The sequence below is a fragment of the Cherax quadricarinatus genome, chromosome 40, assembly GCF_038502225.1.
Source record: "Cherax quadricarinatus isolate ZL_2023a chromosome 40, ASM3850222v1, whole genome shotgun sequence".
Lineage (NCBI taxonomy): Eukaryota > Metazoa > Arthropoda > Malacostraca > Decapoda > Parastacidae > Cherax > Cherax quadricarinatus.
Genome location: NC_091331.1, coordinates 17,892,891 through 17,920,469, shown reverse-complemented (window position 1 = coordinate 17,920,469; position 27,579 = coordinate 17,892,891). Strand labels below are relative to the sequence as shown.

Genomic DNA, 27,579 nt, shown 5'->3' with positions numbered 1-27,579 from the left:
GGGAAACCGGCAGGCCGGACTTGAGTCCTGGAGATGGGAAGTACAGTGCCTGCACTCTGAAGGAGGGGTGTTAATGTTGCAGTTTAAAAACTGTAGTGTAAAGCACCCTTCTGGCAAGACAGTGATGGAGTGAATGATGGTGAAAGTTTTTCTTTTTCGGGCCACCCTGCCTTGGTGGGAATCGGCCAGTGTGATACTAATAATAAAAAAATACCGACACAATGGAAACAAACACATCGATCTCCTGCTCAGAAAAATTGATGATTCACTTGATCTTCCTATTCCAGCCAGCGATTTCATTGACCTCGTTGAACTATGTGTCGGCTTTACGTGTTTGTCTTTCGAAAATCACCTCTTTCAACAGACTTTTGGTCTACCCATGGGCTCGCCACTCAGTGCCGTCCTGGCAAACTTATACATGGAACATCTGGAAGCCGAGCGTTTCTCCACCATTATTCCTTCGACTGTCACCTGGCTCCATTATGTTGACGACATTCTCCTCATAACTCCCAGGCGCTTCAACGTTCAAGCTCTCCAAGACAAGCTCAACCAGGTCAAGCCCTCAATCCAGTTCACACTTGAAGAAGAAGTCGACAACACTCTTCCTTTCCTTGATGTTCTTCTCTGCAAAACTGACCATGAACTTCGTTTTAAAGTCTATCGAAAACCAACCAACCAAAACGATCTTCTCCACTTCTACTCTCAGCACACCACCAAAACTAAACGTGGTGTAATTATAGGCTTCTTCCTGCGTGCACTCAGAATCTGCAGCAATGAGTTCCTTGAGGAAGAATGCACTATAATTGAACAAGTATTTTCTAAACTCCACTATCCTCGTCACTTCATCAGAGACTGCAGACGGCGGGCATTAAACATCTTCAACACACCCAGAGCAGACACTGCCGAGAAGAGATATATAGTCCTCCCCATCAACTCCATTGCCAAACATGTTTCCAACATCTTTTCCAATACATCATTCCAAGTACCTACCTCCACAACCACGACCATCAAGGACATCACCAGTAGTAGACAGGACAAGCTTCCATCCTCTGCAGGGGTATACATAATCCCTTGTAATGACCAACAAATTATACGTGGGCAAAACATCAAAGAGACCTCCAAACACGTATTTCAGAACAACAATACGCAAGCAGGACTGATAAAACAAGGAATGCCTGTGTACAACATCGCAATTCACACAACCATTTAACTAACAACAGAAACTCAAGACTTATCACCACAGAAGACAACACTCAATACCGAAGAATCCTGGAATCATCGCTTATCTCTATAACCAACAATTTCAACCAGAACAATGGCTTCTATAACATAGCTGAACCACTTGCCAAGATCCCACATAAGAACATAGAACACTGCAGAAGGTCTACTCACAACTTGTCCAATACCCCTGCCAAGCTACCCAAGACTCTATAACCCCACCCGGTAGATCATCAAATGCAGCATTCTCCACCTGACCTCAACATTCTGAACCTGACAATAAATACTCATGTACCTTCCACCCCAGGTAGATCTGTTTGTGACTTGAAAAAGCCCACTGTATGTGCAAAATGTTGTCAATAAAGGATCACATTAAACTGCATATGTGTTTATGTTTCCACACTAGTAATTCCCTCATCAAGATCACTGACATATATTATAAACAACAACGGGCCTAAGACTGATCCCTGTGGAACGCCACTTGTTACAGATCCCCACTCAGATTGAACCCCATTTATGCACACTCTCTGCTTCCTATTGATGAGCCATGACTCTAACCATGACAGCACTTTTCCCCCAATGCCATGAGCTGCCACTTTGTTTAACAGTCTTTGGTGCAGTACACTATCAAAAGCCTTTCTAAAATCTAAATAAATATCAAATTCTTTATCGTGATCAATAGCCTCAAAAGCTTTACTGAAGAAAGTTAACAAATTAGTTAGACAAGAACGGCCTCTCGTGAATCCATGCTGAGTATCATTAATCAGATCATGCTTATCCAGACGGCTTCTCATAATCTCAGCTATAACTGACTAGTAATTTGCCTACAATTGAGGTTAAGCTTATTGGGCGGTAATTTGAAGGTAATGACTTGTCCCCTGCTTTAAAAATAGGAATTACATTAGCCATCTTCCACATATCAGACACTACACCTGCTTGAAGAGATAAATTAAAAATATTAGTTAATGGTTCACAAAGTTCCAGTTTGCATTCTTAAGAACCTTTGAAAAAAGGTCATCAGGACCCGGTGATTTATTTTGTTTCAGACGGTCTATTTGTTTCATAACCATTTCACTAGTGAATGTGATGTTACATAATTTATCTTCTTCAGGTCCAATATAAAAATTAATTACTGGGATATTGTTAGTGTCTTCCTGTGTAAAAACCGAGAGAAAATGATTATTTAAAATCGAGCACATTTCATTCTCTTTGTCAGTAAGATGCCCTAAATTATTTTTAAAGGGACCTATCTTATCCCTAACTTTTGTTCTATACACCTGGAAAAAACTTTTTTGGTTAGTTTTCGAATCCCTAGCAACTTTAATTTCGTACTTTTGTTTAGCTTTTCTTATCCCTTTTTTAACATCCCTCTTAATGTCAATATACTGATTCATAAGATGACCCTCACGTCTTTTGATACGCCTATAAATTCCTTTCTTCTGCCTTAAAAGATATTTGAGCCTATTATTCATCCATTTTGGGTCATTTCTATTTCATCTAATTTCCTTATATGGGATAAATGTTCTTTGGGCAGCATGTATTGTGTTAAGAAAGCTGTCATACTGATAGCTCTCGTCGTTACCCCAGTCCACAGATGATAAGTGTTCTCTAAGCCCATTGTAATCTGCTAAAAGAAAATCTGGGACCATTACTGAATTATCCTTACTGTCATACTTCCATTCAATGCTAAAGGTAACTAATTTGTGATCGCTTGAGCCGAGTTCCTCAGTAATTCCTAAATTATGAACAAGGGTTTCCTTGTTTGCCAGAACCAAATCAAGCAGGTTATTTCCCCTTGTAGGCTCTGTCACAAACTGCCTCAAAAAACAATCCTGAACTACTTCTAAGAAGTTGGTTAGATTCTAAATTCCCAGTCAAGAAATTCCAATCAATATGACTAAAGTTAAAGTCTCCTAGAATTACTACATTATCATGCCTTGTGACCTTAACAATTTCCTCCCATAGTAGTCTCCCTTGGTCCCTAAGTTTGGAGGACGTTATATCACTTAGAATCAATTTTTCGTGCCCCTCTGAAAATTCTATCCAAACAGACTCTGTATGTGTTACTTCAGACTTAATACCCATTTTTATGCAACAGTTCAAGCGATATCGGACATACAATGCCACCTCACCCCCCTTCCTGATACTTCTATCTTCTTGGAACATTTTAAAACCCTGAATGTGACATTCTGCAGGCATGTCCCAACTTTTTGAATTAAACCATGTCTCAGTTATGGCAAATACATCCATGTTACCTGCACTAGCAACTAATCTCAACTCGTCCATCTTATTCCTAGCACTACAGCTATTAGCATAATATACATTGAAAGACCCTCCTTTCTCTTTACCCTTCCTGCTCATTTCTGTTTTTCTACTAAACCTATTACTGTCCTTGTCACCTAGTGCCACTGGCTTTCCAATATCCACCTCATTCTGCCTATTACTAGTTCCACTAGAACTCATAATATTACTACACTGGAACTTCACTGTTTTCCTGCCAAAACCCATACCACTCACTATTCTTAGTTTAAAGTCCTAACAGCTCCCTCCACTGCAGTTGCCAGTGCCCCCACCCCAGACCTAGATAAGTGTACCCCATCCCTGGCATATATGTCATTTCTGCCATAGAAGCGGTCACAGGTACCGCATTTTCCTTACAGTATTTGTCCAGCCAGCAATTAACACCAATTGCCCTGGACAACCATTCGTTTCCAACTCCTCTCCTTGGCAAAATACCACATATGACAGGGTTCCCACCCTTCATCCTAATTATTTCTATTGCTGACCTATACCTGCTAATCAGGTCCTCACTCCTACATCTGCCAACATCATTGCCTCCCACACTGAGGCAGAAAATAGGATTGCTCCCATTACCTTTCATGATGTCGTTGAGACGGCTAACAATATCCAACATCCCAGCCCCAGGAAAGCATACCCTCTGCCTCCTCTTCCTGTTCCTAAGACAAAAGGCCCTATCCATAAACTTAACCTGACTGTCTCCAACTAAAACAATGTTCTTACCTTCACTTTTGGAATTCATCGTGACGTTCTCGATGGTCTTCGTTGGGGTTTCTAGGGATGTTTCACTCATGCCTGCCAATGCTTCCTTGGTGCTCATTGTGACGTTCCCAGTAGACAACCCACATTCGTCAGGTAGCACCGAAAATGGGTTGGAAGTTTCCACAGTAGTCTTCTGGTTCTTCGTTGTTTCTGCCTCTCCAACAGTCTTCTTGATCCTCAGCTTGGTTCCATGTTGTGCAGCCACTGACCAGGTTCCCCTCTTAACCTGAAGACTCACAACAGGATTACTACAAATCCTCTTGTTCTCCTCTGTTAATCGTTGTATCTCCAGCTTAGCAACCCTAAGCTCCTCTTTTTGCTGCTGGTAAAGTTGCTCAAAAGAGGGCATCTTGGTTCAGATTCACATTGAGCACACAAACAAGTCTTCACAGAGCTAAGTACAGGTCACAACTGAGCTAAGAACAGATCACCACTGAGCTAAGAAGAGGTCACCACTGAGCTAAGTACAGGTCACCACCGAGCTAAGTACAGGTCACCAATGAGCTAAGTACAGGTCACCACTTATATGGGTGTGAAGCTTGGGTTGTAAATGCTGCAGCGAGGAGGCGGTTGGAGGCAGTGGAGATGTCCTGTCTAAGGGCAATTTGTGGTGTAAATATTATGCAGAAAATTTGGAGTGTGGAAATTAGGAGAAGGTGTGGAGTTAATAAAAGTATTAGTCAGAGGGCTGAAGAGGGGTTGTTGAGGTGGTTTGGTCATTTAGAGAGAATGGATCAAAGTAGAATGACATGGAGAGCGTATAAATCTGTAGGGAAAGGAAGGCGGGGTAGGGGTCGTCCTCGAAAAGATTGGAGGCAGGGGGTAAAGGAGGCTTTGTGGGTAAGGGGTTTGGACTTCCAGCAAGCGTGCGTGAACGTGTTAGACAAGAGTTAGTGGAGACGAATGGTTTTTGGGACATGACGAGCTGTTGGAGTGTGAGGAGGGTAATATTTAGTGAGGGAATTCAGGGAAACTGGTTATTTTTATATAGTCAGACTTGAGTACTAGAAATGGGAAGTACAATGCCTGCACTTTAAAGGAGAGGTTTGGGATATTGGCAGTTTAGAGGAATATGTTATATATCTTTATATATGCTTCTAAACTGTTGTATTTGGGCACCTCTGCAAAAACAGCGATTATATATGAGTGAATGATGTGTTGAATGAGTGTTGAATGATGATGAAAGTATTTTATTTTTGTGTCACCCTTGCTCAGTGGGAGATTGCCGACTTGTTGAAAAAAAAAAAAGCTAATATCAAATCTATGGGTTATTTAAAGATCAGAATTGATCTAATATGACAGAATAAACACTATAAGTAACAAAGAAACATGATATATACTCTAGAATGAATAAAATAGGCCATAATATGGCAAGTGTCCAGGACCAATCTGAGCATATAAAATCATTACTGTTCCTTCCCATAACGTGTTCTTTGGTCCTGGGTGAGAGAAAATGGAGTTTTTGAGCAGCTAACTGCAGCAGATCACTAGTGATCACTCTGATATAAACCCTCCCCTCAAATGTCTCCTTATCAACCTCAACAGAACACATGACCATAACACAAGGAACAGATCACTCATTGATGTTCCTCGTGTCCACCTCACGCTATGCAAAAACTCAATGCACATGAAAGGCCCTAAAATCTGGAATTCATTACCAGTGAATAAAAAAGAAACACTGTTTATAAATTTAAGTCTCTTCTCAAAAATCACTTACTCACCCACAACAAAATAAATACTGAATAATTGTATCTCATAAATTGTATCTCATAAATGTTTCTCATTATTGTATCTCATAAATGTTCTAACCTGTGACCTAATCAAACTTTGTTATTTTTTAATTACATTACCTAACAGAATACTCCACTCTATTGAATGCACGGCAACACAGTAAGTGACCATATGACTTGTCTCTGTAATACTCATTTGTGCTAAATTGTTATCTGTTCACAATAATGTTTTTACCACTGAATATATCATTGCTTAGTTAATCTTAAGTTAATTTTAAGCCTGCCCATAATGCTCCGCATACAAGGGGCTTTGGCATGTTACACTTTAATAACTGTATTCCTTTGCACTTCTCTATCATATTCAAATTAATAAATAAATAAATAAATAAATATATGAATATCTCAGAAGTAAGTTATTGACTTATGTCATGAAGCCCGCCATTTATTATTAAAAAAAAATGCAATAATATTGACAGGAATCATAAAAAAATGATTGTTCTACAATTGGCTTGTGGAATATTGGAAATATTACAAATATTTTGGGATTTGTGTGAAAGTAAAGGGCAAGATATTTTGCAAATGTCAAAAACTTAGCAACTTTATTTTTCTGTAAAATAACTGAAGATAATTACACAATTACCTCCAAGGAGAACATTGCACTAGCATTGTTTTTTAAGTACCAAGTCCCAAAACCACCTTCTGGGGTTCTTGCCAAATGTCATTTTCAGTAAATACTTTTTTTCAGTAAATAATTTTTTTTCACTCGTAACTCTGATTTTAGCTCGCAACTCAAAGCCAAAAATCAACCAAGGAATGGCTCATAATTTGTAAGTCAAGGTACCACTGTATTTGATTATGTTTCCCAATAAATAAATTCCTAATGTCTGTAACATATAAAATGTCTGGCGAGGCAGGGCAACTATTCTCCAAGATATGCGAGGCTGCTGGGCAAACATAAGTGAGGCGCTCTCTTGTATGAACAAAAACCTACCCTTCCTCCTCCTCTCCCCCCAAACCTCCTCTCATTCTTTCTCTTTTACCCTTCATACCTGCGACATAACCAATATCCCTTCATAACTAGCAAAAAAGGCACAATACTGTGACCGGAACAACACACAAATAACCTGCACATAGGAGAGAGGAGCATACAACGACGTTTCAGTCTGACCTGGACCATTTACAAAGCCATACTAACAGAAAGGAGAGAAGGGGGCAGTACATATAGGCCAGCAGACAGAGACGAGACAAGAGAGGTAGTAGGAAAGAAAGTAGAGAGGCAGTTGTAGAGGTAGTAGTAATAGTGGAGTCAGTCAATGACTAATAAAGAGGAGCACTGCAGGAGAGCTAGAGGACCACAAAAGGTAGGAACAAAAACACAGGGGAGGAATAAAAAAAAAAAACAAATATCCAAGGTAGAAGAAAGAAAACCCAAAGAAGAAAGAGGAAAAACGAAAGGGGAAGAGGAAGGAGAAAAAAGAATCGGATTAAGTCACGGGTGTTCTGAAGTGTGAAACATTTTACAATGTAATACAAAAGGAAGGCATCTACAGAGACAAAGCCAGGACTAAGATTAATACAAGGAAAGTCATATATATTAGGGAGGATTCAACCAGAAGGCAACAGTGAAAGTTAGAAGTAGGGAAGACAGTTTTAGCAGATCACTCAACAGGATGACTTTGATCTCTGACATGACAGAAAAGAGCATTGGTGGTGTCGGCAAGCCTAACACTACTTTTGTGCTCCTTGAGTCTGTCAGAAAGAGAATGGCCAGTTTCTCCAAAGTACTGAAGAGGACAAGAGGAACAGGAAATAGAGTAGACATCAAAAGAATCTATAGAGGGAGGAGAGGTATGAACTAGATTGGTGTAAAGAGTGTTAGTCTGGCAAAAAGTAAGTTTGATGTCAAAGGAATGGAGAGTTACTGAGATTAGAAAGACTGGAAATACAGGGAAGGCAGAGAACAGGAGAGTTCCAGGGAGTAGAGAGTTTGGGAGAGAAGAGAGTCCATTTAGCATGTGAGAAGGCAGAGTTTATGAAATGGGAAGGGCAGTCAAGGTGAGAAAATGAATTACGAAGAGTGGAAATTTCCTATTCAGGGAACTCTTTCTTCTGCCTTGGGTGTTTGGTTCTTTTTTTATTCCCTCCCCCCCCCCCATTTTTGTTCCTACTCTTTGTGGGCCCCTAGCTCTTCTGCAGTCCTCTTTCTTGGTCTCTGACTGGCTCCACTATTACTACTACTACTACTATCTCTCTACTTCCTTTCCTACTATCTCTCTTGTCCCAAGCTCTGTCTGCTGGCCTATATATACCGCCCCCTTCTTTCCCAACACCTGAACCCCATTCTCTTTGCTGACGACACGACTTATGTCATCTCTCACCCTAATCTTGCCACCCTCAACACCATTGTTAACAAGGAGCTGCTCAAAATATCGACTTGGATGACAGCCAATAAACTTACGCTTAACACTGACAAAACCTGGATATATTATGTTTGGTAGCAGAGCAGGAGTTGAGCAAATTAACACTAAGATCGACAACACTCTAATTGCCAGACATAATGAGGGCAAATTCCTAGGCCTATACCTCGACAACAACCTGAATTTCAGCACCCATATAAAACACATAACCAAAAAAGTATCCAAAACGGTTGGGATCCTCTCCAACATACGATACTACATGCCGCAAAATGCCCTACTCACACTATACCACTCACTTATTTATCCATACCTCACCTATGCTATTTGTGCTTGGGGATCAACTGCAGCAACTCACCTAAAGCCAATAATAACTCAACAAAAAGCCGCAGTAAGAATAATCACTAAATCCCATCCCTGGCAACACACCCCCCACTCTTCACAGATCTAAACTTACTCCCTGTTCAGTACATCCACACTTACTACTGTGCAATCTACATCTACAGGACCTTAAATTCCAATATTAACCTTGACCTAAAATGCTTTCTTGATAGTTGTGACAGAACCCACAGGCATAACACCAGACAAACATCTCTATGACATTCCCCATGTCCGACTAAACCTTTACAAAAATTCAATGTATGTCAAAGGCCCTAAAATCTGGAACACCCTCCCTGAATACTCTAGAACTGCAGACACATTCATCACCTTCAAAACTACCATTAGAAAACATCATATCTCCCTGATACACCCCGTCAACTAATTACATGAATACCACCTGGTGGTTCACACTTACACTCACTCACCCACTTGACCATAAACACAGAAATATCAATCTTAATCTTAAAATAATGAATCCTAACTAGTCATAAGTTGGCCTGTGATACTCCAATACTGAAACTATGTATTGTGCAAAAACAAAAGCATTCACATTGCTAAACTCACAAACTAGTATTTAGTCACTTAGCCATAATACCAACTTACCTCATAATATGTAATATTTTAAAGTTAAGAATTAATCTAAGTCTGCCCAAAATGCCTAGCCATGCTAGGTGTTCTAGTGGCCCCCTTTGTAATTAGTATTTTAAAACATGTAAACCGCACAATATCCAAATTCTGCAAACTCAGCATTGTAATCCTTATAGAGAATAAACTTTATTGTTGATTGGCTGATTCTGTTAATGTGACACTAAATGGTCCAAGTCTCTATGTGCGGGTTATTTGTGTAATATCCCTTCATCCTTCCTTTCCCTGCACAGCAGTCCCTACAAATTTGGAAGCTTCTCCATTTATAAATTACAAATTTTAACTAGCAAATAGATTCAACTTCCTATTTTTCTGACTCAATGACTTTCCCATTCCTAAACCTTCCTGTATTCTACTGAGCACATAAACCAGATTCATAGAATTCTCTATTTATAGACAATTACAAAGCACCACTAACATGAGCCCTCAGTATTCTTTGGAGAAAAAGCCTAGAGCTAGGTGAAATACCAAACCTTAAAGAGTGCAGATATAGCTCCTCTGCATAAGGGAAGTAGTAGAGCACTAGCTAAAAATTAAAATAAAATCATTAAAATCTTTGAGATTGATGAGATGTCTGTTAAATTACAAACATCATGAAACAGCACAATCTGCAAAACCCAAGCCAGCACAATTTCATAAGTGATGATCATGCCTATCCCAACAGCTGAATCACTATGACAGAATTGTGGAGGAGTTGGAAGAAAACCAAAATGCAGATGTGATATACATAAATTTTGCAAATGTGTGTGACTGTGATCATGGGGTGACTGTACATAGAATGAAAGCCAGAGACATTACAAGGAAGGTAGACAGATGTATTTTCAGGTTCCTAACACACAAAAGACAAATAGAAGTAGTGAACAAGAGCAAAATTCAGCATCAGCAAGGCAAAAAGTTTAGTTCCCCAAGGTACTGTCCTGGCACCTCTGCTGCTTCTAATTCTCATAACATAGATAAAAACACCCATTTTGTATCATTTACAGATAACACTAAAATAAGCATAAAAGTCACTTCGGTAGAAGAAAAGCAAAGGAGATATAAATGCTGAAATTCTGAATTTGTATAAAAATATTATTTCCAGTATCCTTACAATTTAGCTCTGATGATTCTGAAGAAATGGAAATACTATGTAAAAATATTTGAACATTAGTAAAATACAGCAACAAGCTTACTGGCCCATGCTAAGTAGGGCTAACTCATACCCAATCACTTCCACTCATGTACTTGTCCACACTATTTTGATGATAGTTGTGGATTTACTCCCATCTGTGAGGCCACAAAATATACCTCCAGTCTTATGTCTTGGGTTAAGCAAAACCCTGATTATTTGAGAGACTGTCCAACCTCCATCTTCATCTTATGGCCAAGGGCAACTTGTGGCCAGTATTATATGACAGTTCATTATTTTAGGTGAACTGTGTATTGACAAGAAAAGTGGTTTGGCTTTTTGGAGGTGGCATAGAACATAACCTATTTTGTCCCATAAACCGTTTACTCCACTTTTCACATTCTCATGTCTAACACCATTTTTCTGGAACTTATCTTGCATGATGAGGTTATCTACTATACTCCCAAATTATGTCAATTTTTTCATAAAGAAATGATTATAGTACTTTCATGAGAGGTACAATGGACACATTTTTGAATAGAAAGGGATAGATTATAACAAATAATATATTAATTGGGTAATTTACATATGCCCAAAGTTATGAACTTCTCCAAATGTACATAAAACTGTAAAACCAAAATTCAATCACATATACTTTTTTTTACCTTTGTTTATAAGTCATCTATTTTTTCTAAATATTAGAAAACTTTATTACCATCTATATGAATAATTTCACAGATAATCCAATATGATAAACAGCTGTCACCTGGGCTAACATACATACTGAATGATTTATGTCAAAAGAAATGATTAAAATAGGTGTCTCACTTGAGCTGATGTAATACAGCAGAGGAGAGGAAGTTGTCCCTGCAGTATTGTCTCTCATTACCATACTGACATGCACGTTCCCAATTATCATAAACTGTCACTACTAATAAATGGTCACTCTTAGCCCCTCTGTTCAGTCTTCTCTTCACTTCATCAACTATTTTTTCTTTGCCCTGTAAGAAAACAAAGTGTCATACATCACATATGTTTCAATTAACCTATAATACTCTATATATTATGCAGCCAAAGTATTGTACACACACACACACACAATAATCCTTAAAGAAATATGAGCTAGAGAATGTACTTTTAGTTACTTATAAGTACTTTCTAACACAACCCGAGGAAGAAATCTTCAGCCGAGAAATCATCATTATCTGATGACCGACAACACTGCATGACTTTTCACCTCCAAAATTTAAGTATGGTTAACCAGTCATTCTGAATCTTTTTATAGGTAATGCCATGCATGTCAAGACCTATTGCAACACCTCACCTGACTCTTTATACTCTTACATGACCACTTTTGCCTGTATATACAGGAAGGAACCACATTCCTCTGGCATCCTCTGGTCTTTCACACACACACAAAATGAAAGATCAACCATTCAACACTGCAGTGTGACAGTGGCGCTTCCAGGCCAGGTGCCACCAGGACAGATCAGGTGTTGATGGGTTAGATAAGGTGCCACACAGGTGAGGTCAAATGATGCCAGGCAGAGGTGAGTTAAATGGCCTGTGGAAATTTGCATTATATTTAATAAGTTGATCCAAAATTTTGTACAATACTACCTGAAGTCTATTTAGAGAGCATTCTTAGGGTTAATGCCCCATTAGTCTGGTCTCAGACCAGGTCTCTTGAAAGATAGTCTGATCAATCAGACTGTTGGTATTAGCCCAGCTGATCAGGAACTCACTTTAGGAACTTATACAGGAGAAGAGGTTATTAGCTCCCTGATCCAGGCATTTTAGTTGCCCGTTATGACATGCATGGCTTGCAGAGGAAGGATTCCTCTTCATTTCCCTATGTTCTAACACATTTTGAGTGAGTAATACAGGTAAAACACTGATTTTCCAGCACAGGTAGTCCAACATCTCCTTTAGTCTGGGCAAAAGTACGAGAAGGCACTAAATAAGACTTAAGGGAAGCATTCCTTCAAGAGAAAATCAAGGACTACTATAATTTGAACAGTTTCCTCCTTTTTCTACATTTATTCCTCTTGGCACCTCCAGAATTACCAGTATCATTTACTGTACCATGGTTAATATCCAGAGACCAGACAGGGTGATGAAAAGAAAGAAATATATATATACAGGAGGGCCCCGCTTTACGGCGTTTCACTTTACGGCGTTCCGCTAATACGGTCATTTCAAATTATGACCAAAACTCGCTATACGGCTCCCCCCACCTGACTTTCTAATACGGTCACCGCGCCCCACCTTGTTTGTTTACATTCTTCATGAGCTCAGTAAGCACTAAGTCTCTCCATTTTGTCTGGAAACTCCAAAATTTCAAATGTTTTTAAAAGTTATTTCATATTTTATATATACTCTGATAATTATACTTATGTATACCTGTACTTAAATAAACTTACATACTGTGCTGGCATGCAGGTACACATTAAAATCAGTAAGTGTCTTATGTCTCCAGACGTCATATTAGTAATGATAATAATAATCATCGTCTCATTTAAATGTCGTATATTGCGTTAAATACACATTTTCATTAATCCATCTATGATATTTTTTCAAAATATAATAAACACGATACATAACATAAAAAGATGTTAAATACACCCCACAATAGAATAAATAAACATAAATATGAGATGTGGTAGCAGACGACTTGCACAAGTGACGCCATATTAGAAATGCTAATAATAATAATAATAATCACCGAGTCTTATTAAATGTTGTATATTACGTTAATATACACATTTTCATTAATCCATCCATGATATTTTTTTCAAAATTATATAATAAACATGATACATAACATAAAAAAATGATAAATACACCCTACAATAGAATAAATAAACATAAATATGAGATGTCGTAGCCAGATAACTTGTACAAGTGATGCCAAGAATAACATTTTCTCTAATCTAACATAAGAGAAAATGTGTTACTGGGGGTAACTGTAGAAAATTATTCCTTTCGTATGTAAGTTTATTCAGGTATACACAAATACAGTTACATAGATTATCATACATAATAACATATGTGTAGAGAACCTAGGATAACCCAAAAAAGTCAGACTTATTTCCATTGCCTTCACTCAGAGCATCATTTCTTCTCAAAATGATGTTACATGAGAATGGGAGTGTTCTTCTTTATTTATTCTACCGTATCAATGTAGAGACAACCTGTACACAATGTAACTTGTACACAAACCAGACGTGTACACTTCGTTTACAAAACTTACCTTCGCCTGGTTTGTTTACATAACTCTGCGCCTGTCCTCTCTCATGCACTCATTCTTTCTCTCTCTCATTTATTCGTTTTATCTCATTTACTTACTCCTGACCCTACATTAAGACTACAAATATTTTAAGGTAAGTAACGAGTGAACTGTATATACATTTTATCGCTCTGGGATGCTTAAATATCATGGAATATATGTGTGGGTGGGTTGGCCTGGTATGGTAGACCGGCTGACTACCATACATACCACACTTGATTTTTTACAATAAATACTACTCATCTCACCCTATATTTTAAGGTAAGTAATGAGTGAACTGTATATACATTTTATCGCTCTGGGATGCTTAAATATCATAGAATTGTATGTGTGGGTGGGGTGGCCTAGTATGGTAGCCTGGCTGACTACCATACATACCACACTTGATTTCTTACAATAAATACTACTTGTCTCACCCTAGATTAAGACTATAAATATTTTAAGGTAAGTAATGAGTGCACTATGTGTGTATTGTACTTTTTATTGTTTTTTGATGCCTGGTTCTATTGCTAACTTAATATATGTTAGTGTAAACTTGTTATCTAGTGTTTGTATGCATTTGTAAGTGGAAAAAAAAGGGTGTTCCACTTCACGGCGGTTTACGCTTTACGGCAGTAGCCTGGAACCTAACCAGCCGTATAAGTGGGGCCTTCCTGTATATGCAATAAGATCACAGTAAACAGGTGATTTCAGAATATGCAAAACAACCACTCTGAAAGAATAGAGAAATTCCAAGCGCTTTCGTGACTACTCACATTATCAAGGAACTATGAAAGTAAAGCATCCAAGGATGCTATATAACGGGTCTGGCCAACACCTCACTATCAGATTCCACAATGGTTAAATACCTGACGCGCGCCGGCCCAACTGGACAGGCCCTTTGCACAACTCACCAATAAACTATTCTACCCAAGAAAATTTAAAATTATTATTTGTCCAGTGTATTATTAAATTCATCCCAAATTCTATTAATTATAAATGGATCTAATTTATATAAACCAAAGAAAATATTCATATTATTGTCAAAACTGCTTTTTATGAAACAAGATTCAATTATATTCCTGTCGACCATGGACTTGCTTGATACTACTTTCTCAACTTTTTAAATAACACACTGGACAAATAATAATTTTAAATTTTCTTGGGTAGAATAGTTTATTGGTGAGTTGTGCAAAGGACCTGTCCAGTTGGGCCGGCACGCGTCAGGTGTTTAACCGTTGTGGGATCTGATAGTGAGGTGTTGGCCAGACCCCTTATATAGCTTCCTTCGATGCTTTATTTTCATAGTTCCTTGATAATGTGAGTAGTCACGAAAGTGCTTGGAATTTCTCTATTCTTTCAGAGTGGTTGTTTTGCATATATAAATATATATATATATAATATATATATATATATATATATATATATATATATATATATATATATATATATATATATATATATATATATATATATATATATATATATATATATATATATATATATATATATATATATATATATATATATATATATATATATATATATATATATATATACAGTGGACCTCGCATACCGTTGGCATCACATAACGTTAAATCCGCATACCGATACATTTTATCACTAAAATTTTGCCTCGCATACCGCTAAAAAACTCGCTCAACGCTATTTATCCGAGACGCTTCTAATGTGCGGCCTAAGCCAGCTTCACATGTTCCGCCGGTGGCATTGTTTACAAGCCAACCTCCGCGGTAACATCCAAGCATACAATCGGAACATTTCGTATTATTACAGCGTTTTTGGTGATTTCATCTGCAAAATAAGTGACCATGGGCCCCAAGAAAGCCTCTAGTGCTAACCCAGTGGTAAAAAGGGTGAGAAATACTATCATACCACAGTCAGCTGCTGCTGCACCACGGTCAGCTGTTGCTTGACCAGTCAGCTGTTGCTGGATCAGTCAGCTGCTGTTGCACCTCGATCAGCTGTTGCTGGACCAGTCAGCTGTTGCTGGATCAGTCAGCTGCTGCTGCACCACGATCAGCTGTTGCTGGACCAGTCAGCTGTTGCTGAATCAGTCAGCTGCTGCTGCACCACGATCAGCTGTTGCTGGACCAGTCACCTGTTGCTGGATCAGTCAGCTACTGCTGCACCACGATCAGCTGTTGCTGGACCAGTCAGCTGTTGCTGGATCAGTTAGCTGCTGCTGCACCACGATCAGCTGTTGCTGGATCAGTCAGCAGCTGCTGCTGCACCACGGTCAGCTGTTGCTGGACCAGTCAGCTGTTGCTGGATCAGTCAGCTGCTGCTGCACCACGATCAGCTGTTGTTGGACCAGTCAGCTGTTGCTGAATTAGTCAGCTGCTGCTGCACCACAATCAGCTATGGCTGGACCAGTCAGCTGTTGCTGGATCAGTCAGCTGCTGCTGCACCACGATCAGCTGTTGCTGGACCAGTCAGCTGTTGCTGGATCAGTTAGCTGCTGCTGCTGCACCACAATCAGCTGTTGCTGGACCAGTCAGCTGTTGCTGGATCAGTCAGCTGTTGCTGGACCAGTCAACTGTTGCTGGACCAGTCAACTGTTGCTGGACCAGTCAGCTGTTGCTGGACCAGTCAGCTGTTGCTGGACCAGTCAGCTGTTGCTGGATCAGTCAACTGTTGCTGGACCAGTCAGCTGTTGCTGGATCAGTCAGCTGTTGCTCGATCAGTCAGCTGTTGCTCGATCAGTCAGCTGTTGCTGGATCAGTCAGCTGTTGCTGGACCAGTCAGCTGTTGCTGGACCAGTCAGCTGTTGCTGGACCAGTCAGCTGTTGCTGGACCAGTCAGCTGTTGCTGGACCAGTCAGCTGTTGCTGCACCACGGTCAGCTGCTGTTGCACCATCAGCTGTTTCTGAACATGACTCGTCTCAAACCTGTCCGTCCAGCCTGAGCACCTGCCTTGCCGTCATTGTTTACAAGCCAGGGTGGCTGGTTGCTTGCATACATTCGATACATTTTGTATTATTCCATTATTTATAGTGCTTGTAACTGCTAAATAAGCCACCACGGGCCCAAAGAAAGCTTCTAGTGCCAACCCTGTGGTAAAAAGGGTGATAAATACTAGCGTACCACAGTCAGCTGCTGCTGCTGCACCACGGTCAGCTGATAAATTGGACCAGTCAGCTGTTGCTGCACGACAGCTGCTGCTGCACCACAGCTGCAGCTGCACCATGGTCAGCAGTTGCTGCACCCAGCTGCTGCTGCACCACAGCTGTTGTTGTTGCTGCACCACCGTCAGCTGTATTACTCGAAGATGTGGAGAGAGTGTTGTTGGTGTGGCTTAACGTGAAACAATTACCGAGAAACAATTAACCCCAGAGGGTTAGCCACCCAGGATAACCCAAGAAAGTCAGTGCATCATCGAGGACTCTCTAACTTATTTCCATTGGGGTCCTTAACCTTGTCTCCCAGGATGCAACCCACACCAGTCGACTAACACCTAGGTGAACAGGGAAAAATGCCTGGAACTAGTGCTCATATTGGTGAATTTAAAGCCAGCAAAGGTTGGTTTGAGAGATTTAAGAATCGTAGTGGCATACACAGTGTGATAAGGCCTGTTCTGGAAGAAAATGCCAAACAGGACCTACAGTACTCAGGAGGAAAAGGCACTCCCAGGACACAGTGTCTCATCAGTCATTGCTGCATCTTCAATAAAGGTAAGTGTCATTTATTCTTCATTTAGTAGAATAGTACATGCACAATATATATTGTGCATGTACTACTCTACTATTGTGCATGTATCCTTCTCTTTGTGTGTAGGAAAATGCATATTTCATGTGGTAAAAATTTTGTTTTAATACTTTTGGGTGTCTTGCACGGATTAATTTGATTTCCATTATTTCTGATGGGGAAAATTAATTCGCATAACGATAATTTCGCATAACAATGAGTTCTCATGAACGGATTAAAATCGTTATGCGGTGCAACAGCAGCTGACCGTGGTGCAGCAGCAGCTGACTGATCCAGCAACAGCTGACTGGTCCAGCAACAGCTGACTGGTCCAGCAACAGCTGACTGGTCCAGCAACAGCTGACTGGTCCAGCAACAGCTGACTGGTCCAGCAACAGCTGACTGGTCCAGCAACAGCTGACTGATCCAGCAACAGCTGACTGGTCCAGCAACAGCTGACTGATCCAGCAACAGCTGACTGATCCAGCAACAGCTGACTGATCCAGCAACAGCTGACTGATCCAGCAATAGCTGACTGGTCCAGCAACAGCTGACTGATCCTGCAACAGCTGACTGGTCCAGCAACAGTTGACTGATCCAGCAACAGCTGACTGGTCCAGCAACAGCTGACTAGTCCAGCAACAGCTGACTGGTCCAGCAACAGCTGACTGATCCTGCAACAGCTGACTGGTCCAGCAACAGCTGACTGGTCCAGCAACAGCTGACTGGTCCAGCAACAGCTGACTGATCCAGCAACAGCTGACTGGTCCAGCAACAGCTGACTGATCCAGCAACAGCTGACTGATCCAGCAACAACTGACTGATCCAGCAACAGCTGACTGATCCAGCAATAGCTGACTGGTCCAGCAACAGCTGACTGATCCTGCAACAGCTGACTGGTCCAGCAACAGTTGACTGATCCAGCAACAGCTGACTGGTCCAGCAACAGCTGACTAGTCCAGCAACAGCTGACTGGTCCAGCAACAGCTGACTGATCCTGCAACAGCTGACTGGTCCAGCAACAGTTGACTGATCCAGCAACAGCTGACTGGTCCAGCAACAGCTGACTAGTCCAGCAACAGCTGACTGATCCAGCAACAGCTGACTGATCCAGCAACAGCTGACTGATCCAGCAACAGCTGACTGGTCCAGCAACAGCTGATCGTGGTGCAGCAGCAGCAGCTAACTGATCCAGCAACAGCTGACTGGTCCAGCAACAGCTGATCGTGGTGCAGCAGCAGCAGCTAACTGATCCAGCAACAGCTGACTGGTCCAGCAACAGCTGATCGTGGTGCAGCAGCAGCTGACTGATCCAGCAATAGCTGACTGGTCCAGCAACAGCTGATCGTGGTGCAGCAGCAGCTGACTGATCCAGCAACAGCTGATCGTGGTGCAGCAGCAGCTGACTGGTCCAGCAACAGCTGACTGGTCCAGCAACAGCTGACTGATCCAGCAACAGCTGACTGATCCTGCAACAGCTGACTGGTCCAGCAACAGTTGACTGATCCAGCAACAGCTGACTGGTTCAGCAACAGCTGACTAGTCCAGCAACAGCTGACTGATCCAGCAACAGCTGATTGATCCAGCAACAGCTGACTGATCCAGCAACAGCTGACTGGTCCAGCAACAGCTGATCGTGGTGCAGCAGCAGCAGCTAACTGATCCAGCAACAGCTGACTGGTCCAGCAACAGCTGATCGTGGTGCAGCAGCAGCAGCTAACTGATCCAGCAACAGCTGACTGGTCCAGCAACAGCTGATCGTGGTGCAGCAGCAGCTGACTGATCCAGCAATAGCTGACTGGTCCAGCAACAGCTGATCGTGGTGCAGCAGCAGCTGACTGATCCAGCAACAGCTGATCGTGGTGCAGCAGCAGCTGACTGGTCCAGCAACAGCTGACTGGTCCAGCAACAGCTGACTGATCCAGCAACAGCTGACTGATCCTGCAACAGCTGACTGGTCCAGCAACAGTTGACTGATCCAGCAACAGCTGACTGGTTCAGCAACAGCTGACTAGTCCAGCAACAGCTGACTGATCCAGCAACAGCTGACTGATCCAGCAACAGCTGACTGATCCAGCAACAGCTGACTGGTCCAGCAACAGCTGATCGTGGTGCAGCAGCAGCAGCTAACTGATCCAGCAACAGCTGACTGGTCCAGCAACAGCTGATCGTGGTGCAGCAGCAGCAGCTAACTGATCCAGCAACAGCTGACTGGTCCAGCAACAGCTGATCGTGGTGCAGCAGCAGCTGACTGATCCAGCAATAGCTGACTGGTCCAGCAACAGCTGATCGTGGTGCAGCAGCAGCTGACTGATCCAGCAACAGCTGATCGTGGTGCAGCAGCAGCTGACTGAACCAGCAACAGCTGACTGGTCCAGCAACAGCTGATCGTGGTGCAGCAGCAGCTGACTGATTCAGCAACAGCTGACTGGTCCAACAACAGCTGATTGTGGTGCAGCAGCAGCTGACTGATCCAGCAACAGCTGACTGGTCCAGCAACAGCTGATCGAAGTGCAACAGCAGCTGACTGATCCAGCAACAGCTGACTGGTCCAGCAACAGCTGACCGTGGTGCAGCAGCAGCCGACTGTGGTATGATAGTATTTCTCACCCTTTTTACCACTGGGTTAGCACTAGAGGCTTTCTTGGGGCCCATGGTCACTTATTTTGCAGATGAAATCACCAAAAACACTGTAATAACACGAAATGTTCCGATTGTATGCTTGGATGTTACAGCGGAGGCTGGCTGGTAAACAATGCCACCAGCGGAACATGCGAGGCTGGCTCAGGCCGCACATTGGATGCGTCTCGGACAAACAGCGTTGAGCGGGTTTTTTAGCGGTATGCGAGGCGAAATCTTAGCGATAAAATGTATCGGTATGCGGATTTAACGTTATGTAAGGCCAACGATATGCGGGGGTCCACTGTATAATTTTGAAAAAATATCATAGATGGATTAATGAAGATGTGTATATTAACATAATATACGACATTTAAATGGGACTCGATGATTATTATCATTACTAATATGACGTCTGGAGACCTAAGAGACTGATTTTAATGTGTACCTGCATGCCAGCACAGTATGTAAGTTTATTTAGGTACAAGTATACATAAGTATAATTATCAGAGTATATACAAAATATGAAATAACTTTTAAAAACACTTGAAATTTTGGAGTTTCCGGAAAAAATGGAGAGACTTAGTGCTTACAGATCTCACAGAGAATGTAAACAAACCGGGTGGGACACGGTGACCGTATCAGAAAGTCAGGTGGGGGAAGCCGTATATCGAGTTTTGGTCATAATTGGAAATGACCGTACTAGCGGAACGCCGTAAAGCGGGGCCCTACTGTATATGCTTCTAAACTGTTGTATTCTGAGCACCTCTGCAAAAACAGTGATGTGTGAGTGTGGTGAAGGTGTTGAATGATGATGAAAGTATTTTCTTTTTGGGGATTTTCTTTCTTTTTTGGGTCACCCTACCTCGGTGGGAGACGGCTGACTTGTTAAAAAAAAAAAAAAAAAATATATATATATATATTATATATATATATATATATATATATATATATATATATATATATATAATATATATATAATATATATATAATATATATATAATATATATATAATATATATATATATATATATATATATATATATATATATATATATATATATATATATATATATATATATATATAGTATACAGTGGACCCCCGGTTAACGATATTTTTTCACTCCAGAAGTATGTTCAGGTGCCAGTACCGACTGAATTTGTTCCCATAAGAAATATTGTGAAGTAGATTAGTCCATTTCAGACCCCCAAACATACACGTACAAACGCACTTACATAAATACACTTACATAATTGGTCACATTCGGAGCTAATCGTTATGGGGGGGTCCACTGTATATGAAGTAGTAGGTTGGTAGACAGCAACCACCCAGGGAGGTACTACCGTCCTGCCAAGTGAGTGTAAAACGAAAGCCTGTAATTGTTTTACATGATGGTAGGATTGCTGGTGTCTTTTGTCTGTCTCATAAATATGCAAGATTACAGGTACGTCTTGCTACTTCTACTTACACTTAGGTCACACTACACATACATGTACACACACATTTTCATTAATCCATCCATGATATTTTTTTCAAAATTATATAATAAACACGATGCATAACATATAAATAAGATAAATACACCCCACAGTAGAATAAATAAACAAATGTGAGATGTGAGCAGACGACTTGCACAAGTGGTGATAATAACAATACTGAGTCTCATTAAATGTCGTATATTACGGTAATATACACATTTTCATTAATCCATCCATGATATTTTTTTCAAAATTATATAATAAACACGATGCATAACATATAAATAAGATAAATACACCCCACAGTAGAATAAATAAACAAATGTGAGATGTCGTAGCAGACGACTTGCACAAGTGGTGATAATAACAATACTGAGTCTCATTAAATGTCGTATATTACGGTAATATACACATTTTCATTAATCCATCCATGATATTTTTTTCAAAATTATATAATAAACACGATGCATAACATATAAATAAGATAAATACACCCCACAGTAGAATAAATAAACAAATGTGAGATGTCGTAGCAGACGACTTGCACAAGTGGTGATAATAACAATACCGAGTCTCATTAAATGTCGTATATTACGGTAATATACACATTTTCATTAATCCATCCATGATATTTTTTTCAAAATTATATAATAAACACGATACATAACATAAAAAGATGATAAATACACCCCACAATAGAATAAATAAACATAAATATAAGATGTGGGAGCCACATAACTTGTACAAGTGACGGCAAGAATAACATTTTCTCTAATCTAACATAAGAGTAAATGTGTTACTGGGGGTAACTGTAGAAAATTATTCCTTTCGTATGTATGTAAGTAAGTTTATTCAGGTATACACAAATACAGTTACATAGATTATCATACATAACAACATACGTGTAGAGAACCTAGGATAACCCAAAAAAGTCAGTGTGACTTATTTCCATTGCCTTCACTCAGAGCTTCATTTCTTCTCAAAATGATGTTACATGAGAATGGGAGTGTTCTTCTTTATGTTTATTTATACACACTCATCTGAGTTTTCTTTGATTTTATCTTAATAGTTCTTGGTCTTATTACTTTTCCTTTTATATCCATGGGGAAGTGGAATAAGAATCTTTCCTCCGTAAGCCATGCGTGTTGTAAAAGTCAACTAAAATGCCGGGAACAATGGGCTAGTAACCCCTTTTCCTATAAAGATTACTAAAAAGAATAAGAAGAAGAAAATTGTCAAAGTGGGAAGTCTGAATGTGCGTGGATGTTGTGCAAATGATAAGAAAGAGATGATTGTGGATGTTATGAATGAGAAGAAACTGGATGTCCTGGCTTTAAGTGAAACAAAGCTGAAGGGGGTGGGAGAGTTTCAATGGAGAGGAATAAACAGGATTAGGTCAGGGGTTTCAAATAGAGTTAGAGCTAAAGAAGGAGTAGCAATTATGTTGAAGGATAAGCTATGGCAGGAAAAGAGGGACTATAAATGCATAAATTCAAGGATTATGTAGAGTAAAATAAAGATTGGATGTGAAAAGTGGGTTATAGTAAGCGTGTATGCACCTGGAGAAGAAAGAAGTGTAGAGGAGAGAGAGAGATTCTGGGAAATGTTGAGTGAATGCGTGGGGAGTTTTGAATCAAGTGTGAGAGTAATGGTGGTTGGGGATTTCAATGCTAAAGTGGGTAAAAATGTTATAGAGGGAGTAGTAGGTAAATTTGGGGTGCCAGGGGTAAATGTAAATGGGGAGCCTTTAATTGAGCTATGTGTAGAAAGAAATTTGGTAATAAGTAATACATATTTTATGAAAAAGAGGATAAATAAATATACAAGGTATGATGTAGCACGTAATGAAAGTAGTTTGTTAGATTATGTATTGGTGGATAAAAGGTTGATGGGTAGGCTCCAGGATGTACATGTTTATAGAGGGGAAACTGATATGTCAGATCATTATTTAGTTGTAGCTACAGTTAGAGTAAGAGGTAGATGGGAAAAGAGGAAGGTGGCAACAACAAGTAAGAGGGAGGTGAAAGTGTATAAACTAAGGGAGGAGGAAGTTCGGGCGAGATATAAGCGACTATTGGCAGAAAGGTGGGCTAGTGCAAAGATGAGTAGTGGGGGGTTGAAGAGGGTTGGAATAGTTTTAAAAATGCAGTATTAGAATGTGGGGCAGAAGTTTGTGGTTATAGGAGGGTGGGGGCAGGAGGAAAGAGGAGTGATTGGTGGAATGATGAAGTAAAGGGTGTGATAAAAGAGAAAAAGGTAGCTTACGAGAGGTTTTTACAAAGCAGAAGTGTTATAAGAAGAGCAGAGTATATGGAGAGTAAAAGAAAGGTGAAGAGAGTGGTGAGAGAGTGCAAAAGGAGAGCAGATGAAAGAGTGGGAGAGGCACTGTCAAGAAATTTTAATGAAAATAAGAAAAAATTTTGGAGTGAGTTAAACAAGTTAAGAAAGCCTAGGGAAAGTATGGATTTGTCCATTAAAAACAGAGTAGGGGAGTTAGTAGATGGGGAGAGGGAGGTATTAGGAAGATGGCGAGAATATTTTGAGGAACTTTTAAATGTTGAGGAAGAAAGGGAGGCGGTAATTTCATGCACTGGCCAGGGAGGTATACCATCTTTTAGGAGTGAAGAAGAGCAGAATGTAAGTGTGGTGGAGGTACGTGAGGCATTACGTAGAATGAAAGGGGGTAAAGCAACTGGAACTGATGGGATCATGACAGAAATGTTAAAAGCAGGGGGGATATAGTGTTGGAGTGGTTGGTACTTTTGTTTAATAAATGTATGAAAGAGGGGAAGGTACCTAGGGATTGGCGGAGAGCATGTATAGTCCCTTTATATAAAGGGAAAGGAGACAAAAGAGATTGTAAAAATTATAGAGGAATAGTTTACTGAGTATACCAGGAAAAGTATACGGTAGAGTTATAATTGAAAGAATTAGAGGTAAGACAGAATGTAGAATTGCGGATGAGCAAGGAGGCTTCAGAGTGGGTAGGGGATGTGTAGATCAAGTGTTTACATTGAAGCATATATGTGAACAGTATTTGGATAAAGGTAGGGAAGTTTTTATTGCATTTATGGATTTAGAAAAGGCATATGATAGAGTGGATAGAGGAGCAATGTGGCAGATGTTGCAAGTTTATGGAATAGGTGGTAAGTTACTAAATGCTGTAAAGAGCTTTTATGAGGATAGTGAGGCTCAGGTTAGGGTGTGTAGAAGAGAGGGAGAATACTTCCCGGTAAAAGTAGGTCTTAGACAGGGATGTGTAATGTCACCATGGTTGTTTAATATATTTATAGATGGGGTTGTAAAAGAAGTAAATGCTAGGGTGTTCGGGAGAGGGGTGGGATTAAATTATGGGGAATCAAATTCAAAATGGGAATTGACACAGTTACTTTTTGCAGATGATACTGTGCTTATGGGAGATTCTCAAGAAAAATTGCAAAGGTTAGTGGATGAGTTTGAGAATGTGTGTAAAGGTAGAAAGTTGAAAGTGAACATAGAAAAGAGTAAGGTGATGAGGGTATCAAATGATTTAGATAAAGAAAAATTGGATATCAAATTGGGGAGGAGGAGTATGGAAGAAGTGAATGTTTTCAGATACTTGGGAGTTGACGTGTCGGCGGATGGATTTATGTAGGATGAGGTTAATCATAGAATTGATGAGGGAAAAAAGGTGAGTGGTGCGTTGAGGTATATGTGGAGTCAAAAAACATTATATATGGAGGCAAAGAAGGGAATGTATGAAAGTGTAGTAGTACCAACACTCTTATATGGATGTGAAGCTTGGGTGGTAAATGCAGCAGCGAGGAGACGGGTGGAGGCAGTGGAGATGTCCTGTCTAAGGGCAATGTGTGGTGTAAATATTATGCAGAAAATTCGGAGTGTGGAAATTAGGAGAAGGTGTGGAGTTAATAAAAGCATTAGTCAGAGGGCAGAAGAGGGGTTGTTGAGGTGGTTTGGTCATTTAGAGAGAATAGATCAAAGTAGAATGACATGGAAAGCATATAAGTCTAAAGGGGAAGGAAAGAGGGGTAGGGGTCGTCCTCGAAAGGGTTGGAAAGAGGGGGTAAAGGAGGTTTTGTGGGCGAGGGGCTTGGACTTCCAGCAAGCGTGCATGAGCGTGTTAGATAGGAGTGAATGGAGACGAATGATACTTGGAACCTGAAGATCTGTTGGAGTGTGGGCAGAAAGGTGGGCTAGTGCAAAGATGAGTAGTGGGGGGGTTGAAGAGGGTTGGAATAGTTTTAAAAATGCAGTATTAGAATGTGGGGCAGAAGTTTGTGGTTATAGGAGGGTGGGGGCAGGAGGAAAGAGGAGTGATTGGTGGAATGATGAAGTAAAGGGTGTGATAAAAGAGAAAAAGGTAGCTTATGAGAGGTTTTTACAAAGCAGAAGTGTTATAAGAAGAGCAGAGTATATGGAGAGTAAAAGAAAGGTAAAGAGAGTGGTGAGAGAGTGCAAAAGGAGAGCAGATGATAGAGTGGGAGAGGCACTGTCAAGAAATTTTAATGAAAATAAGAAAAAATTTTGGAGTGAGTTAAACAAGTTAAGAAAGCCTAGGGAAAATATGGATTTGTCAGTTAAAAACAGAGTAGGGGAGTTAGTAGATGGGGAGATGGAGGTATTGGGTAGATGGCGAGAATATTTTTGAGGAACTTTTAAATGTTAAGGAAGAAACAGAGGCAGTAATTTCATGCACTGGTCAGGGAGGTATACCATCTTTTAGGAGTGAAGAAGAGCAGAATGTAAGTGTGGGGGAGGTACGTGAGGCATTACGTAAAATGAAAGGGGGTAAAGCAGCTGGAACTGATGGGATCATGACAGAAATGTTAAAAGCAGGGGGGGATATAGTGTTGGAGTGGTTGGTACTTTTGTTTAATAAATGTATGAAAGAGGGGAAGGTACCTAGGGATTGGCAGAGAGCATGTATAGTCCCTTTATATAAAGGGAAAGGGGACAAAAGAGACTGTAAAAATTATAGAGGAATAAGCTTACTGAGTATACCAGGAAAAGTGTACGGTAGGGTTATAATTGAAAGAATTATAGGTAAGACAGAATGTAGGATTGCGGATGAGCAAGGAGGTTTTAGAGTGGGTAGGGGATGTGTAGATCAGGTGTTTACATTGAAGCATATATGTGAACAGTATTTAGATAAAGATAGGGAAGTTTTTATTGCATTTATGGATTTAGAAAAGGCATATGATAGAGTGGATAGAGGAGCAATGTGGCAGATGTTGCAAGTATATGGAATAGGTGGTAAGTTATTAAATGCTGTAAAGAGTTTTTATGAGGATAGTGAGGCTCAGGTTAGGGTGTGTAGAAGAGAGGGAGACTACTTCCCGGTAAAAGTAGGTCTTAGACAGGGATGTGTAATGTCACCATGGTTGTTTAATATATTTATAGATGGGGTTGTAAAGGAAGTAAATGCTAGGGTGTTTGGGAGAGGGGGGGGATTAAATTATGGGGAATCAAATTCAAAATGGGAATTGACACAGTTACTTTTTGCTGATGATACTGTGCTTATGGGAGATTCTAAAGAAAAATTGCAAAGGTTAGTGGATGAGTTTGGGAATGTGTGTAAAGGTAGAAAGTTGAAAGTGAACATAGAAAGAGTAAGGTGATGAGGGTGTCAAATGATTTAGATAAAGAAAAATTGGATATCAAATTGGGGAGGAGGGAGTATGGAAGAAGTGAATGTTTTCAGATACTTGGGAGTTGACGTGTCGGCGGATGGATTTATGAAGGATGAGGTTAATCATAGAATTGATGAGGGAAAAAAGGTGAGTGGTGCGTTGAGGTATATGTGGAGTCAAAAAACGTTATCTATGGAGGCAAAGAAGGGAATGTATGAAAGTATAGTAGTACCAACACTCTTATATGGGTGTGAAGCTTGGGTGGTAAATGCAGCAGCGAGGAGACGGTTGGAGGCAGCGGAGATGTCCTGTTTAAGGGCAAT

The 27,579-nt window shown here is 40.3% G+C and overlaps 1 protein-coding gene across 1 annotated transcript in view; it reads right to left on the bottom strand.

The window, feature by feature from the left end:
* The window catches only part of LOC128687418 (ATP-dependent DNA/RNA helicase DHX36), a gene marked incomplete at its 5' end in the record, with an annotated part of 271,669 nt that overhangs the window by 88,914 nt on the left and 155,176 nt on the right, over window positions 1-27,579 (bottom strand). The window contains 1 exon segment of the mRNA XM_070092756.1: window positions 11,385-11,557. Within this exon segment, the coding sequence (XP_069948857.1) occupies window positions 11,385-11,557 (173 nt within the window).